Here is a 17,675-nt window from a genome sequence, read left to right on the forward strand (position 1 = left end):
CGTTTCGAAAGCATGCATGTCATCTGTATTCATGCTTACTGCCTATGTAAAAGTTATGCACGCTGATGGCAGTTACATTCTCGCCCGCGCTTTATTAGACTGCGCTTCCGAAGCCAATTTTGTAACCGAATCTCTCGCGCAACGGATGTGTTCAAAACGCATATCAACTAATATTGAAATGTACGGTATAAGCCAATCAGTCAAAAAAGTGAACCACCAAACAACAATTACAGTGTCTTCACGATTTGGATCGTACACCACCAGCATGGATTTCTTGATTCTGCCATCGCTCACAAGAATCCTACCCACTGCTAATGTGGACATATCGAGATGGGTCATACCTCGCCACCTCCCCCTTGCGGATCCCAAGTTCAATATAGCTCATGACGTTGAACTGATTATCGGGATCAAAAATTTCTTTTCGATTTTGGAAAATGAACAATTTACCCTCGGCAGTGGTTTGCCTGTGCTACGCAAAACCGTCTTTGGATACGTTGTCGCCGGTGAAGCCATCAATCAACCGACGTCAACCGTTGTCTGCAACGTTTCGTCGATCGACAACCTGGAGTCGATCGTGCGCAAGTTCTGGGAAGTGGAAAGCTTCGAGAGAGGTAAGGCGCTCTCATTAGAGGAATTATACTGCGAGAATCATTTTAGAGAGACACATCGTCGAGCCTCTGACGGTCGGTACGTCGTGCGTTTACCGGTTCGGGAGGAAATGCTTGAATCTTTGGGAGAATCGGTCAACATAGCCGAACGCAGATTTCGCGCTATTGAGAAGAAGCTGTCATCCGATCCGTCGTTGCATGCTGAGTACTCAAAGTTTATGGATGAGTATCTGTCGTTGGGGCATATGGATGAATTCGATCCTGATCTATTGAAACCTCACTTCTACCTTCCTCATCATGCGATCCAGCGACCCGACAGTACTACCACCAAGACACGCGTGGTTTTCGATGCCTCGTGTAGGGGCAACAACAACATTTCGTTAAATGACCTTTGCTACATCGGGCCTACGGTGCAGCCACCACTCGTGAGCACACTCGTCAATTTTCGCTTGCCTCGGTACGCAGTGACTGCGGATGCCGAGAAAATGTACCGGCAAGTATGGGTAGATTCGTCGGATTGCTTGTTGCAACTCATCCTGTTTCGCAAATCACCCGACGAGGAACTGAAGACTTATCGTTTGAAAACGGTGACGTATGGAACTGCACCTGCTCCATACCTTGCCACACGCGTCGTAAATCAACTCGCTGAGGACGAAGCAGCTAATTTCCCGCTAGCAGCTCCAATGATTAAAAGGTGCTTTTACGTTGATGACTATCTATCTGGGGACGACGACGAGCATCGGTTGGTGGAAACGAACCGCCAGTTAATTGACCTTCTACGTTCAGGCGGTTTCAATATGCGAAAATGGTGCAGCAACAGTGCGACTGTTTTATCCAACATTCCTGAACCACTTCGGGACTCTCGAACTGAACTTGAAATCAGCCAATCGGGTTCGGTAAAAGCTCTCGGTCTTCTTTGGCATCCCTTATCGGATGAATTTAGTTTCAATGTCCCCGAGTTTTCATCGTCAGAGCCGATTACGAAACGTCTGGTGCTCTCAGAGATGTCGCGTCTTTTCGATCCGATGGGACTAGTCGGAGCAACAATCGTGAGTGCCAAAATATTCTTACAAGCTTTGTGGTCGGACAAGCTCAACTGGAACGACGTGCTATCGGTGGAATATCAAAAATGGTGGATTATGTATCGAGCTGAAATCGGAACCCTTTCGATGCTTCGAATCTCAAGACGGCTTTTAGTGGACAATTATCGCACCCTCGAATTACATGTCTTCACAGACGCATCTGACAGTGCCTATGGGTGTTGCATTTACGTGAGGGCTACTTCTGCTACTGGTGAGCAATCGTGCAATTTAGTGATGTCAAAATCGAGGGTGAGTCCACTTCGTAAATTGTCAACTCCTCGCCTCGAACTATGCGCAGCGGTTCTCGGAGCGCAATTGGCAGATTTTGTGCTCGAGTCAACCAAGTGGACCTGTCCCATTACATACTGGACCGATTCATCGATTGTTCTACATTGGATCGCATCGTCGTCATCATTTTGGAAAGTGTTCGTGTCCAATAGAATTGCCGAAATTCATCGACTAACCGGAGGCAGCATGTGGCGTCACGTTCCCTCCGAATTAAACCCAGCTGACAAAATCTCACGGGGTATAATGCCTTCGCAGTTGAAAACCGACGATCTTTGGTGGCATGGGCCACCCTATCTTCAACAAGATACGAGTGCTTGGCCGGAAAATTTTATCGAACTGTCGCCACTTCACAAACAAGCTCGCACCGAGGAAGGCCGAACAGTTGTTTCTCTTGTCGTTTCCACCACATCTACGGTAATCGAATTCATAGAACAGCATTCTACTCTCTTTCGTTTGCAACGCAAAGTTGCTTGGATGCTGAGATTTGCTCAAAATTGTCGCACAAAAGAACCCCAAAATTGTCAATTGGGGCCGTTGGTATATGCTGAGATGGAAAGAGCATTAAAATGTTTGATTAAGCAAACTCAACTAGCATATTTTTCGTCAGAAATTGAGTTCCTCGTGCAAGACAATCGACCGACCCGAAAGGAATTCAAATTCAAATCACAGCTAAAAAGTCTCAATCCATTTTTTGATGCTGAAGGTTGATGCTTTGTTGATTGCTTCGAATCGCTGGTCGCTTACACAATCTCGATGTCCCATACGACACTAAGCACCCTATAGTGCTGCCTCAGAAAGCTCATTTGACCGCACTCATTTTCAAACAAACTCATGTTCGAATGCTGCATGCAGGACCACAATTACTCCTTGCGACTCTGCGGCAGCGTTTTTGGCCTATTCGGGGACGAGATCTAGCAAAGAAAATAGTTAGACAATGCATCACCTGTTTTCGCTGCAATCCACGAAGCATCTGCCAGGTCATGGGACCACTACCAGCATCCCGTGTAACGGCGTCGCGCGCGTTCATCAACTGCGGTGTTGATTATTGCGGTCCGTTTTTCGTAAAAACTCCGAACCGTCGCGGTCCGCCGGTGAAGGTATTCGTCGCCATTTTCGTCTGCATGGCATCGAAAGCTGTACACATCGACATGGTGTATAGTCTGACGTCTGATGCATTCGTGAACATGCTAAAACGCCTCGTTGGGCGTCGCGGACGTGTAACCGATATCTACTGCGATAATGCCCGGACGTTCGTTGGTGCCAATCGTCTTCTCGAAGAAAATCGTTTGAATTTCAACGCCATCCACCAGTCCAGCAAACTGCTAACGTATTGCGCAGACAATGGGATAACCTTCCATTTTAATCCTGCGCGTTCGCCGCATTTCGGGGGCCTTTGGGAGGCCTCCGTGAAGACGTTTAAATATCATCTCTATCGGGTCATCAAAGATACGCAGCTCAACATAGATGACTTCAACACGCTACTCGTCCAAGTGGAAGGCATAATGAACTCGCGTCCACTCACTCCGCTGTCATCGGACCCAGCGGACGTCGTTGCGCTAACCCCTGGACACTTTCTCGTGGGAGAACCTCTTCAGTCTCTCCCCGAGCCGAATCTTTGTGACATCCCCATTAATCGACTTGATTCTTTCCAGAAGATGCAACAACGTCTTCAGCATTTTTGGAGAGCTTGGTCGCGTGATTATGTAGCCCAACTACAGGATCGAAAGAAATGGCCAGTCGTTCAACCGAACATTGACGTTGGAACCCTAGTGCTTCTCAAACAGAACAACACGCCGCCTATGCGCTGGAATCTTGGCCGGATCGAGCAGACGTTCCCAGGCAAGGACGGGCGTGTCCGTGTGGTTCAGGTCCGAACTGCGCACGGGACATATCGACGAGCAATCACCGAGATTTGCCCACTACCCATTGATCATCACAACGAACAAGACGACCACGCTGATCCACCAGCTTCACCCGTTCGATCTACCACCCACTGAGCATGGAGTCGCTTGGGGATTGGTTGAAAGTGTCCTTTCAACGGGGCCCGGCATGTTGCAGAACTTAAACTACGCTATTGCAAAATAATTAATTCAGTTGAAATCAAAATTTATATTGTACAACCCTATTAAAATTAATCTAAAACGATAAATAATTAGACTATCGGATCATATCTAATCGGATTTTGTTATCGATATTTTTCGCCTGGTCCGATCGCTTCTCGATCGTGCAAACAGGTATTAACCAAATAGATCAGTCAGTATTCAGTATTAAATCGATTATCGAACACGCAACACACAGTGTTTTATCGCTCTCAAACCGAATCGTCATTCATTGCCACGTTTTAGGCAAGTATTGTGTGTGCTGAAAGCAAGGAGATTGAAACCATAGTTGGCCACTTGTGCCATATCTGCTCTGTTCCCGTTTATTCGCCGTATCGTCATCCGCTTCGTCCAGGCGTCGCCTACATTTTTTGGCATCTATCTATTGATTCAGTGTCTATTTTCGAAGCCTGCAAGTCGTAGGCGAAATACGTATCTGTCGCGAATAAATATTAATAGTGGAATTTAATCGGAAAAAGTTTTTTGACGTGGGACTACGTCTTACGGCAAGTTTTGAGATAGGATGTTATTCTAAAAAATCAAAATATGCGAGCGTCACGAAAAATGAAAGGCTTTGAGCGCTAATAGCTCAGCGGTTTTCCGATCGATTTTCAATATTCTTACACCAATCGATTGGAAAATCTTCTAAGAATTGACCCAAATAAAGAAAAGTGTGGATTCTTGATGTTGAACTATTGAAAAATTGAAAATAATGAACCTATGTTCTAACAGAATTCTCGCTTCGTGATTGGTTGTTGGAAATGACGTCATGAAAGTAGAAACGCGTTTTCACGCTTCGGCTTATAATTCACTCAATTTTCAATAGATTTCCAAGATATTTACACCAATTGATCGGAAAATCGATTGAAAATATTGAAAATATAGAAAACTATTGATTTTGTTTTTGAAATTGAATTTGAAAAATTTTTGTTTTTGAATTGATTTTGAAAATTTGAATCATTTTCATATTTTTGCCTTCCCTCGTCAGTGCTTCCCTAGCACGGATGACAGAAATATATACGATATAAGCTATGGGTTAAGCTTCCTTATGATTGTATTTAATTTACGCCCTATAGAATCCGATCGAAAATTGTTGAGCTTCAGCTGTTGCTGCTTCCCACGGATAAGGCAACGAAGACATGCAAATTCACCAAGCGAGGTGTTGGAGCTAGAGCACTCGTTTCGCTGCCGTGAAGGCTGCTGAAGTTCTGGAAGTGGCAGGAAATATGCTGCTCGCGACAACGAAACGATCAGAATTATCGTCACTTGCAGCTGGCCATCCGCAACACCGAAGAGTTGAACAAATTGCTGTTCCGTGTCACCACTGCTATGAGAAGTGTCTTTCCGAACATCCAAACTGTTTTGTTGCTGCCCAAGAAGATGGAAAAGAAGGCTTAAATTTCCAGCATATCACGTCGAAAAACCGTTCTTTTAAGAACGAAACATATGTTCATGAAGATTTGAGGAATTTTCACTCACTGATTTTAGTTCTATTTAATTTAGATTGATCTAATTGTTCGCTTCTTATCAAATAATTTTAACCGATCACCTCTCGCGCTGCTGTTCGCTTGTTGCTGCTGGACGCTGGTTGAGTTGGCCGTCTCGGAAGGTAAGAAGCAGCCAACAAATATACCAGCTCCAAGTAAATGTGTTCGGTCAAGCGTCAAAATAAATGAAACCATGGATTTAATCAAATGAAAGAGTTTTAGTAACATCTTTTGGATCTTAGCAACACAAATTTATCCATCACCAATGCTACAGTAATAATACGTAGCGTAATTTTTCTTTGGCAGCAAAAGGCGAACGGCACTGGTAACTTTGCTTTTTTGTTCAGACTGAAATTGAAATGCTCTATTTTATTTTACGTATATGATAGAATGAAGGACCATGAAAAATGGGTAAGCCGTTTCTTGTCGCTTGCTCTGGTACATAACACGTGGTAAGCCGGCGAACAGCATTATTCAAACGCTAGCTACTGAGCTACTGCCAACATCGTTTGCCAGGGCAAACGGAAGTCACGTTCGACTCGTGCACGTATTCATCGGCGGCTGACCGTGTGACCGTGTGTTGGAGCTGAAGCATTCATTTCGCTGCCGTGATGGAATATCTGGCTTCAGAAGTTCTGGAATTGATAGGAAATATTCTGCTCGCGACAACGAACCGATCAGAATTATCGTCACTTGCAGCTGGCTATCCGCAACAACGAAGAGTTGAAAAAATTGCTGTCCCGTGTCACTACTACTATGAGAAGTGTCTTTCCGAACATCCAAACTGTTTTGTTGCCGCCCAAGAAGACGGAAAAGAAGGCTTAAATTTCCAGCATATCACGTCGAAAAACCGTTCTTTTAAGAACGAAACATTTGTTTATGAAGATTTGAGGAATTTTCACTCACTGATTTTAATTCTATTTAACCGTTATGTGTGCAACAGGGTACCCGAGTACCTTTTCAGTTTTAAAATAGTTATAACTCATTCAGTTTAAAACATACGTCATTGAAATTTTGCGACATCGTAAAACTCGTTGATCTTAAGTAATTGAGGTATTTTTGATGCATATCCATAAAGGGGATTAGCCATGAGAGGCACTTGAATTTTTTTATTACGTAGGAGGGCGACAAGGGTACCCGGGTACCCATGATTTGCTATGTTCATAACTTTGGCTATCTTGAACCGATTTGGATGAAACCAGTGGCATTTGATTCGTACATTTATCTAGTTTTGATTAGATAAAACATTTGGCCATCAAATGACATGTAGTTCCCGGGAATCGGTAATTCCGGAGCAACGTCCGGTAAAACGTGGGAAGCCGTTTGTTTTGAAAGAATATCAGCTTTCGGCAAAGCTATCAGCTTTGAATTTGACATTGTGGACTCTTTTTTCATCTTATTATATAAATTGGTGACTTTAGATTGCATTGGCCATTCCAGAATTGGGTTTCTGTAGGGTTACAGATGGCCAGTTGGTTGCCTAATCCAATATTAGAATTGGTTTAGCGGATCTATTAGACGTTTTGAACCGATATGGCCAGTTTAGTACTGATTAATACTTTCGGAACTGGTTCCAAATGTATAACGGATGGTTCTACGTTTTAAACTGTTCTGAAAATGCATTATCTTGAGTTCTGCGGTATCATCTGTGACCCCGTAGAAACCATTTTCGAAACAACCAATCAAAATATATCGAAATGTAAAAAATATCACCTACCGAACTAATTCCAAGAACTTTGATACCCATATAATATAATTGACCATATTCTAATCGACGGTAAATTCTTCTCTGATGTTATAAATGTTCGCAGCTACCGCAGTGCGAATATAGATTCGGATCATTTCCTAGTTGCAGTCTGCATGCGCTCAAAACTCTCGACGGTGCATAACACGCGTCGAAGTCGTACGCCGCGACCTAACATCGAGCAGCTACGAGTCACCGGAGTTGCCCAGGAATACGCGCGGCAGCTGGAAGCAGCGCTACCAACGGAAGAGCAACTTGGCGCAGCAACTCTTGAAGATGGTTGGAAAGGCATTAAGACCGCCATCGGTAGCACTGCTCTAGCGGCACTAGGTACAATGAATCCGAACCGAAGAAACGATTGGTTCGACGGCGAATGCGAGCAATTAGTGCAGGAGAAGAATGCAGCACGTGCGAGAATGCTGCAACACCGTACGAGGGCGAATGTGGATCGATATAAACAAGCACGGGACAGGCAAAACTCGGTCTTCCGGAGGAAAAAGCGCCAACAGGAAGATCGAGATCGCGAGGCGATGGAAGAACTGCACCATGCTAACGATAAACGGAGGTTCTACGAGAAGTTAAACAACTTGTGCCGCAGGCCGATATGTGTCGAGACTCAGACGGTAATCTTCTCACGAACGAACGTGAGGTGATCGAGAGGTGGATGCAGTATTATGACGAGTACCTTAACAGCGATGTAGCTGAACAGGTGGAGGTGACGATATGGCAATAGATCTTGGAGCACGTGCAGAAGACGACAGAATACCAGCCCCTGACCTCCAGGAGGTAGCAGAAGAGATCGGTCGGCTGAAGAACAATAAAGCGGCTGGGGCTGATCAGCTACCTGGCGAGCTGCTGAAATACGGTGGTGACGCACTGGCTAGAGCGCTGCACTGGGTCATTGTCAAGATTTGGGAGGATGAGCTACTACCAGAGGAGTGGACGGAAGGCATCGTGTGTCTGATCTACAAAAAGGGCGACAAGTTGGATTGTTGCAATTACCGCGCAATCACACTGTTGAACGCCGCCTACAAGGTACTCTCCCAACTTTTATGTCGTCGACTGTCACCATTTGCAAAGGAGTTCGTGGAGCAATATCAAGCGGGATTCATGCGTGCCCGTGCCACCACGGACCAGATTTTCGCGCTTCGGCAAGTGTTGCAGAAATGTCGCGAATACAACGTGCCCACGCATCATTTATTCATCGACTTCAAATCGGCGTACGACACGATCGATCGAGATCAGCTATGGCAGATTATGCACTACTACGGATTTCCGGATAAACTAACGCGATTGGTCATGGCGACGATGGATCGAGTAATGTGTGTTGTTCGAGTATCAGGGGCAGTCTCGAGTCCATGTCCCGTCCCTTTGGATCTCGAAGAGGGTTACAGCAAGGTGATGGGCTTTCATGTTTGCTGTTTAACATCGCTTTGGAGGGTGTGATAAGAAGAGCGGGTATAGACACGAGTGGCACGATATTCACGAAGTCCGTCCAGCTTCTTGGTTTCGCTGACGACGTTGACATCATTACACGTACCTTTGAGAGGATGGCGGAAACGTACATCGGACTGAAAGCTGAAGCCAAACGGATTGGACTTGTCATTAATGTATCGAAAACAAAATACATGAAAGGAAGAGGTTCTAAAGAAGTGAATGCTGACCTCCCTCCCCGGATTCATTTAGACGGTGATGAAATCGAGGTGGTAGAAGAGTTCGTGTATCTGGGCTCACTGGTTACCGTAGACAACGACACCAGCAGAGAAATACAAAGACGCATTATGGCAAGAAATCGTGCCAACTTTGGACTCCGTAGGACGCTGCGATCAAACAAAATTCGCCACCGCACGAAGTTAACAATCTACAAGACGTTGATTAGACCGGTAGTCCTTTACGACCATGAGACATGGACTATGCTCGTGGAGGACCAACGCGCCCTTAGTGTTTTCGAACGGAAGGTGTTGCGCACCATCTACGGCGGAGTGCAGATGGAAGACGGAACGTGGAGGAGGCGAATGAACCATGAATTGCGTCAGCTGCTTAGGGAACCACCCATCGCTCACACCACAAAAATCGGTTGCCTGCGATGGGCTGGGCACGTCGTGAGGATGTCGGACGACAGCCTGGTTAAAAAAGTTCTCAATAACGATCCGACTGGAACGAGACGGCGGGGCGCGCAGCGAGCAAGATGGATCGATCAAGTGGAAGGCGACCTGCGGACCCTACGTAGACTACGTGGCTGGCGAATTGCGGCCATGGACCGAGTGGAATGGAGACGACTTCTTCGTACAGCAGAGGAAACTACGGCCTGGAGCTGATTAAGTAAGTAAGTAAGTTGATACCCATATTGCCTGGTTTTACTTCCAATCCTAGACTGGTCACCCATGGCCCCACAGGAACCTACTCCGGAATGGCCAACCTGATGCATCTCATTATATGAAATAGTTCATCGTATGAATTTTTAGATTTTTTATATCCGCATGACTGATTTTCCTGCAACAAAATCAGTTCTCTACCTCACAGCGGACACTCGCCGGAATTCCGGATTTTCGGGCCCCGTATGACTTTTAATGGCCAAATGGCCAAGTAATTCAAAACTAGATTAATTAACGAAACAAATGACACCTATTTCATAAAAATCGGTTTAAAATTGTTGATGTTATAACAATATAAATTTTGGGTTTTGTTGCTTGTTGCTGGTGGTTCATTTCGTTGCCGTGATGGCATATCTGTCTGCTGAAGTTCTGGAATTGGCAGGAAATATGCTGCTCGCGACAACAAAACGACCAGAAGCATCCCACGTCACTTGCAGCTGGCCACTTGGAGTGGTATTTCATCGTGATTCAGGACCATACACGAACGGCTTCGTTAATCGCATAGCTGCTGTAGCTTTCCGGCTGGTTCGTACCTGGTTAGCGGTTATCGGTACTCCAATTTACCGAACTGAGAATTACGTGAAGTGCGTTAGTGCAAGTTTATTGCAAACTGGAGTTATGATAATCAAACAATCGGTCCTTTCAAGGGACACACAACGATCGAAGAGTTTATTATATTTTCTTGCCCATACCATACCATACCATGCCCATACCATAATAACGCAGGCAACGAAGGAAAAGTTGAATTTTTCACCATTGCGGACCACCAACAAATGACGGAAATAAGTTTTCTGGCCACGGGCGACATTTTCTGCGATGTATACGTTATAATGTTTCTACTTTCTACGTTACGTATGTAGCTTGTATACATGAAGAATCGTATTATTACATACATGGATACATCCTACTATCGCTACAAAGAGACTTACGAGGTCCTACGTCACCTATGCGTTCGTGTCTTGTGCACAACCCCTCTGATTTTTTTGTTTAATTTCCTGTTTTGTATTCTACTAAGACGCTCCAAAAACTTCGGACAGTTGACATGTTTCTCACTTTTCTTATATTCTAATCCGAATTCCAAAATTGCAAATCGTAAACACATACACATACATAAATTGATACATACACACATGCACACACACATACATACATACATCCGGTTCGAAGGACCATATGATTTTACGCGGTCCAAAAAGCGACGGTAGAACTGTGGAATTTCGGGTCGGATGGAAGGAAAAACGCGAGGTACGCGGCCCATGGGCCACTGCTTGGGCTTCTCGTTGTCGTCCAGCAGTAGCACAAATTCACCAATCGAAATATTTGGTGCTGCATTTTGCCACTTTGCCATACGTTGAAGAGAAAGAATATATTTGTGAGATACATGTATGTAAGGTGCATGCAGGACTCTATATCTAGATAGAATTAACAAAAGGGCAAATGTCGCAAATGTAAACAAAACGAGTGAGAGTTATTTTTTGCTGGACCAGCATAGGAAAATCAACCCTCACTCGGTTTGTTTACGCTTGCGACATTCGCCCTTTTGTTAATTCTATATATCATATTCTTCATATATAGTCACTCTACTTCCCCCTTAACGACGAAAGTGTTGGCAACGCTGTCATGTGAAGCTGTCACAGTGCGCGATTATCATTGGCAACATTGCTCGCGTATCGGCCCCTTTTCCTGCAGACCCTTGGACAGGTAAGACGTACTTTGTTCACACAGCGCTTCCCCACGTCGAGTGATTTCTACAGCGCGATTTATAATGGCGTCTGGCATGAAACCTGTTATGCCATTGAGTATTCACAATATTCGTTCTGCCACCGAACACGAAATTGTTGCAAGACGCGTTGTAGGGGAAATGTGTATAATGTGCCCCCCCTAAGAATAAATGGATATATCTCCGTTATACTTCCCCAAATTAACATTACAACTACGTGTATATGTTGGTATTTAAGCTGACAACCAATTGCAATTGTTTATTTCATTTAGTATTGTGGAATAAACATGCTAGGAATTATTTAATAAAAGCACCTAAATGTTGTGTTTCTCGTCTACGCGGGGTAAAATGCCCCACCTGCGGTATAATATGCCCAATGCGTATTTCTACCAGTGACAGACCAACTCTATTTTGTAGAAAGTAAAACTATTTCCTTTGTTTTGCAAAATATCGTTATTTTATGTAAAATAAACCTAGTTTCGGCCTTCTGGTGCACTTTTTCTTTTCTGCGTGGGGCACATTATACTGCAGCTGTGGCGTTTTGTACCGGGTAGTTGAATTACCTAGGATTGGGACGTTGGTAATCAGGCTTGTTATTTCCTCACTCATTGTGCAAAAAGTGCAACTTTTTTTGTTCAACACAATGAGCAGAACTGCTTTCAGAAATGAGAAATAAATCCACACAATGAGAAACAGACTAAACACAATGAGAAAAACTGACGTGCAGAAAAACTTCTTAATGCGCTCTTTAAATGAGCAACTTTCGGTTTTGCTCCCGGTCCTCTCGGTAGCTACAGCAGTAATCGTGAAAACAAAACAACCGGCGCGCCTACAGCAACTATAGACTCAGAGGCGTCAAGACAATCAAAAGTCGTTAAATTTTGAATCTTAGCGGAGAATTGCCTTTGTTTATAATGGGACTTTCCTGTTGGTGCGCGTCAAGAAGCAAATGTATGGGAATTCAAATGTTGCCATATCTAAATAACATTTTTCGCACTATTGCCGTTGTGACATGATGACCATATGATGCAGTTGCGTTCACGGGCAGCCAAACTCAACTGAATATACTAAATGTAAGAATCATGATTCAACTGCATTAATGGATTAATATTTTTCTGATGGCAATGACCGCTACTGACAATCGTCGTTTTTTCTCAACGCACTACCCATGTTAAAACTACCCGTAGTTGTCATACGTCAGCGCATCGCACAACGTATTCAAAGTGTATTAACATTCTTCTCAATGAGTAGCACAGTGTACGGTTGCTCATACAACTGCGTTCAGCAAGAAAGAGCACAGTTAAAATGAAACGGAGCAGAATAAATCGTGTTGAAGACTGAGCACAGTTTGAATTTTTCTCTTCTCTTTTTTTCTTCTGAGGAGGTGCCATCCCTGTTGGTAATAAATTATTCCCACCACGATTGCTCTACAATACTAATTGAATTAAATAATGACAATTGGCTTCAACTTAGACCTGTTTACCTATGTTTATAGCCACATTTGCAGGGGGGCAAATTGCACCACCGCAAGTGGGGCATATTGGCCTGCTTTTACTTATTTGAAAATATTTATTTATTTATTTCAAAAAATCCATCTGACTGTTTGTCTTAATGAATAAAATAATTCTGGCTTCTATTGAAAACATTGACTAGTCGCTCTCGAAAAACATGAACTGAAACATTGAAGTCAAATAACTCAAACACTTCATTGAAACGTTGGCACATAATTCTGACAGGTTCATGAGCGCCAAATTGGCGGTTCCGCTGCTCTAGGTACAGAAAATTCCTTTGACGTAACTGCATAACAGGAGCATATATGTCCAACTGCTCCAGTAGCGAAGGACAGTCTACGTGGTTGGATAGAAGCTTCGCAGCGAAGACAGCTTGAGCAATTCGTCGTCTCAACTCCAAAGGCTGAATACCAAGAAGTCGGCAGCGATCTTCGTATGATGGCAAGTTCAGCGGGTCACTCCAAGGCAAATGGCGAAGCGCGTAGCGGATAAATTTCTTCTGCACCGTTTCTATTCTGTTGCACCAGTTGGCGTGAAATGGGCACCAAACAACAGAATTAGTTTCTAGGATCGATCTCACAAGAGAGCAATAGAGCGATTTAAGGCAGAGAGGATCACGAAACTCATCGGCAATTTTGAAAATAAATCCTAGCTGGCGGTTAGCTCTTGAGATGATACTTTCGTAGTGGCTCCTGAATGTTAACTCGTTATCTAGCAGCACTCCCAGGTCTTTGACACATTGCACACGGTGGAGACAGTGGCCCGAAATAGTGTAGTTATGTTCGATTGGCCTACGCTTTCGGTGAAACGAAATTATGTTGCACTTGTCTATACTTAAAGTTAGACAGTTTGTTGCACACCAGCTCACAAAAGAATTCAGGTATTCCTGTAGTTCCACGCAGTCGCTTTGGCACGTGATGACTCTAAAGATTTTTGTATCGTCAGCATAAAACAACCGACAGTCCTGCGGAAGCAAAAGCTTATTAAATGCTAAAGCAAATCAAGCGTTTCATACCGTTATTTTTGGCAGGGATGTGTTTTTGAAGTTCACTTTACGCAATCGAATCGCAACAACCGGTTATTTACAGATTTTGACAAGAAAATAGCTTATGGAAATAACGCCAAAAGTTACATCGGAAGCTGCTCAAAAACAAATTTATTTTTGTTTTGTTTTTACAGCATGTGACAACTGTCATACTTGCATAGTAGGCTAGTTCCATCAAATACTATGGTTTCTGGGTGGTTTTGCATTTTGATTTCGTTTGCTTAGCGAATAACGAATCGGGGGGGCACATTGGTCAGGGGGGGCACGTTATACACAATTCCCCTACGTGTTCCCATCTGGTTAGGGATCCGATGTTACGTTCCAACTGATTGATCTCGGGCACGGCACGAAGCGGGCGACCGACGAGAAAATGGGCCGCTGTGAGAGGTTGAGGATCGCTCGGGTCACTGGAGAGTGGAGAGATTGGCCGGGAGTTCATACAGGCCGACACTTGAGCGAGTACGGTACTCAACTCTTCGAAAGTGAAACGAGCATCGCCACCGATTTTGCTCAGGAACCCCTTCGTCACCCTTATTCCTGCCTCCCAGAGGCCACCGTGGTGCGGCGATCGTGCAGGAATGAACTTCCACTCAATTCCTTTGTTTGAGAAGAAGTCTACCACCTTATCGTCTTGCTCGGCTTCGTTGATGTGTTGGTACAGCTCACGGAATTTTCGGGCAGCTCCCCGAAGGTTGGTAGCGTTGTCCGAGCAGAGTCTGCTTGGCAATCCATATCGGCTGCTAAAGCGTGTGGAAGCAGCGATGAATGCGGATGTGCTGAGATCCGAAACTGCTTTAAGATGCACTGCGCGGATGCAAAAGCACACGAACAGTGCGATGTAGCCTTTGCTAGATGTAGCGCCCCGTGTACGGCGACTAATGATATTGATTGGCCCGGCATAATCGATGCCGGTAATGGAGAAGGGGGAATTCGGTGTCAGGCGATCGCTAGGTATCTGTCCCATTAGTTGATGCAAGGGTGCTGGCTTCGCATGTACACATTCGACGCAGGCTCGACAAGTCTTGCGGGCAGCACTCGTTCCTCCAACAATCCAAAAACGTCGTCGTACAGCAGTCAGCAATGATTGCGGACCACAGTGAAGCTGCTCGTGATGCTCGTGATGGAGAATGAGTGCGGTGAGAAGTGAGTTGCGCGGCAGCAAGATTGGATGTTTCGTACCGTAGCTGAGCTCTGAGAGCTGCAGCCTACCGCCCACCCTGAGGAGATGCTGATCGTCCAGATATGGTTTTAGCTGGCGAAGTGAGCTGCTGAGATTTACCTCTCCATTGCGTTCTAGCTGATTGATTTCCTTCTGGTAATGCTGGCTCTGTACGTGGCGTATGTAGACTTGCATGGCGCTCTTGATCTCTTGTGGTGTTAGACGATCGGTTACTCTCTGCTCTCGATGTGGAAATCGTAGCATACGCGCTATGATGCGTAGTAGAATTGTGAGATTCGAGTAGTATCGGGATAGCATATCTTCAAGAAATTGGTTTTCGTACACAACCAAATATGCCACTGCAGTCGATCGTTGTTCCCTTTCCACCTGTCGCTGCTGGGTGACGTCGAGTGTAGAGGTAGCTTCGTCGGTATAGGATGATTCGCTCCAGCTTGGGCCATGCCACCAAAGCGAATTATTGATCAATTGCTCTGGCAGTATAATATGCCCCACGTGAGATCACATCGGCTGGGTTGTTGTGTGTGTCTGATGCCAGTTGATTGCTGGTAGGAGTGTGGTGATCTCGGCCACCCGGTTGGCGACAAATGTTTTCCACCTTGAAGCGCCGCTATGGATCCATGCCAGTGCAACCGTTGAATCCGAAAAAGCTCGAACCTCGTGGAAAGGTATAGGATTTGCCTTCGTCACGTTCGCTATTAGTCATGCCAAAATCACAGCCGCACACAATTCCAATCGGGGTAACGTTGTTCGTCCATTCCCAATCGGCGCCGTTTTGGATTTCGCACACAGCAAATGCGATGATGTATTGCCGCACTTGTCTATAGCCCGAATGTAGACGCAGGCACCCATCGCTCGTTCAGAAGCATCACTGTAGCCGTGCAGATTGATGCGAGAGGCATGTTGGATGCAAATCACACGACGTGGTACCTGTAATGAGTGTAAATCGGAAAGGCTTTGCACAAATACTAACCAACTTTGAACCAACTCACCCGGGGGAGTTTCGTCCCAGTTTACCTTCAGTTCCCACAATTGCTGCATGACCATCTTCGCTTTGATGACGATCGGAGCTAGTAAGCCTAGCGGATCGAAGATGCTGGCGATTTGCGAGAGCATGGTCCGTTTTGTGGGCTGAAAGATCTTATTCGTTGAGTTGAAGAACTGGAACACGTTGCTGCACGGCTGCCAGTGGATGCCGAGCGCCTTTATGGTGTGGGTTAGCATTGGGCGATACTGCGAGAAGTATCGATATTCGAATATCGATACAAATTTTCAAAAAGTATCGATCCGACTGAAATATCGGGCGGCAAGCATCGATACCAGTGGTATCGATATTGGTATCGATACACTGGCAGGGTACACGCAACCCCAAAGAAAACCATAGTTTTGTTTAAGTTTATTAAGCTAAATAAGCTTAATTTTTAGAAAATTATATGCGTGTGCTTTTGCTGCTGTTGATTCTCTTTCCTACTCATACGAAATCTCGTTAGGAACGAAATAATAGCTGATGTCGCACTGGTCAGGCCTGCGGTTTTAAACTCTTTTGACCGGAAACTGCAACGAATTGCTCAGGATTGCTAATACATTTATTAGAAAATCTAGCGGAATGATGGAAATAAAAAATAAATTTTAAAAATCGAACAAAAAATACAAATCCGTTTTCTTAAGTCGGTAAACCGATTTTTTGCCAAATTGACCGGTCACCGGCTTTGCAAGTGAAAAACCGGCCGGGCCGGCCAGAAATCGACCACTCAGCAACCTTACAGACAAAAATGCTAGAAATGGAACTTATGAATATTAAACGAGGTAACCATATCGGTCGAACTAAAAAATCAGAACATTTTCTGCCCAAACATGCGGATTAAGATTTATATTCGACAAACCAACTAATTTAACCCCCTTCCACTTCTGTTTACGCTACAGAAGGTACAAGCCATACAAAACTGGACAAATATGATGACCGTGAGAATGTACCTCTACAACCATACAGATAACCAAATTAAACACTTTTCTCTACAAGTGTTTTGGAGACTTCAGATCAGCGATGACCAAACTGCCCCTTTTAGAAATGATTCGTGCGACTTGCGGATTGTATTGAGGTGGAGGAGAATTGTAAATTATTTTTTTAATGGCTGAGGGTATATCTAATTTAACCGAGGTGCCTCGTGCTCGTGCGCGCTGTGGAGCCAAATGCTTTCTAGTATGAACGCTATGGCGAAGTTAGCTAATCTTAACTATCATGGAAATTGCACCGAAAACATCGAAACAGTAAACATCGAAACATTAAAATAAATGTAGAACGTAACACTTGCTGAGACAGATGAAAGTTAAACATTGCTGAAATTTGTTTGCTATATCAAGAACTCGCAAGTCAGTTTCAACCTGGTGTCGATGGTGCATTCGTACAACATGCCAGCCGGCAGGTGTACGATGGGAATCTTTCAAAGTAGTGCCTGCAGCTCGTGGTTTATACGTCTGGACCGCTCTCTGCTCCCAGTTACCAACACCTTGCGTTCAAATACGGCAAATGCACTTATAT

The 17,675-nt window shown here is 44.6% G+C and overlaps 1 protein-coding gene across 1 annotated transcript; it reads right to left on the bottom strand.

Moving 5' to 3' along the window:
* Positions 1 to 14,212: 14,212 nt before the first annotated feature.
* On the bottom strand, positions 14,213 to 15,436 carry LOC128745855 (uncharacterized). Its single transcript, XM_053842926.1, has one exon. It carries the CDS (start codon positions 15,434 to 15,436, stop codon positions 14,213 to 14,215), a length of 1,224 nt encoding a protein of 407 aa, XP_053698901.1.
* Between the last annotated feature and the right edge of the window lie 2,239 nt (positions 15,437 to 17,675).

The sequence above is a fragment of the Sabethes cyaneus genome, chromosome 1, assembly GCF_943734655.1.
Source record: "Sabethes cyaneus chromosome 1, idSabCyanKW18_F2, whole genome shotgun sequence".
Lineage (NCBI taxonomy): Eukaryota > Metazoa > Arthropoda > Insecta > Diptera > Culicidae > Sabethes > Sabethes cyaneus.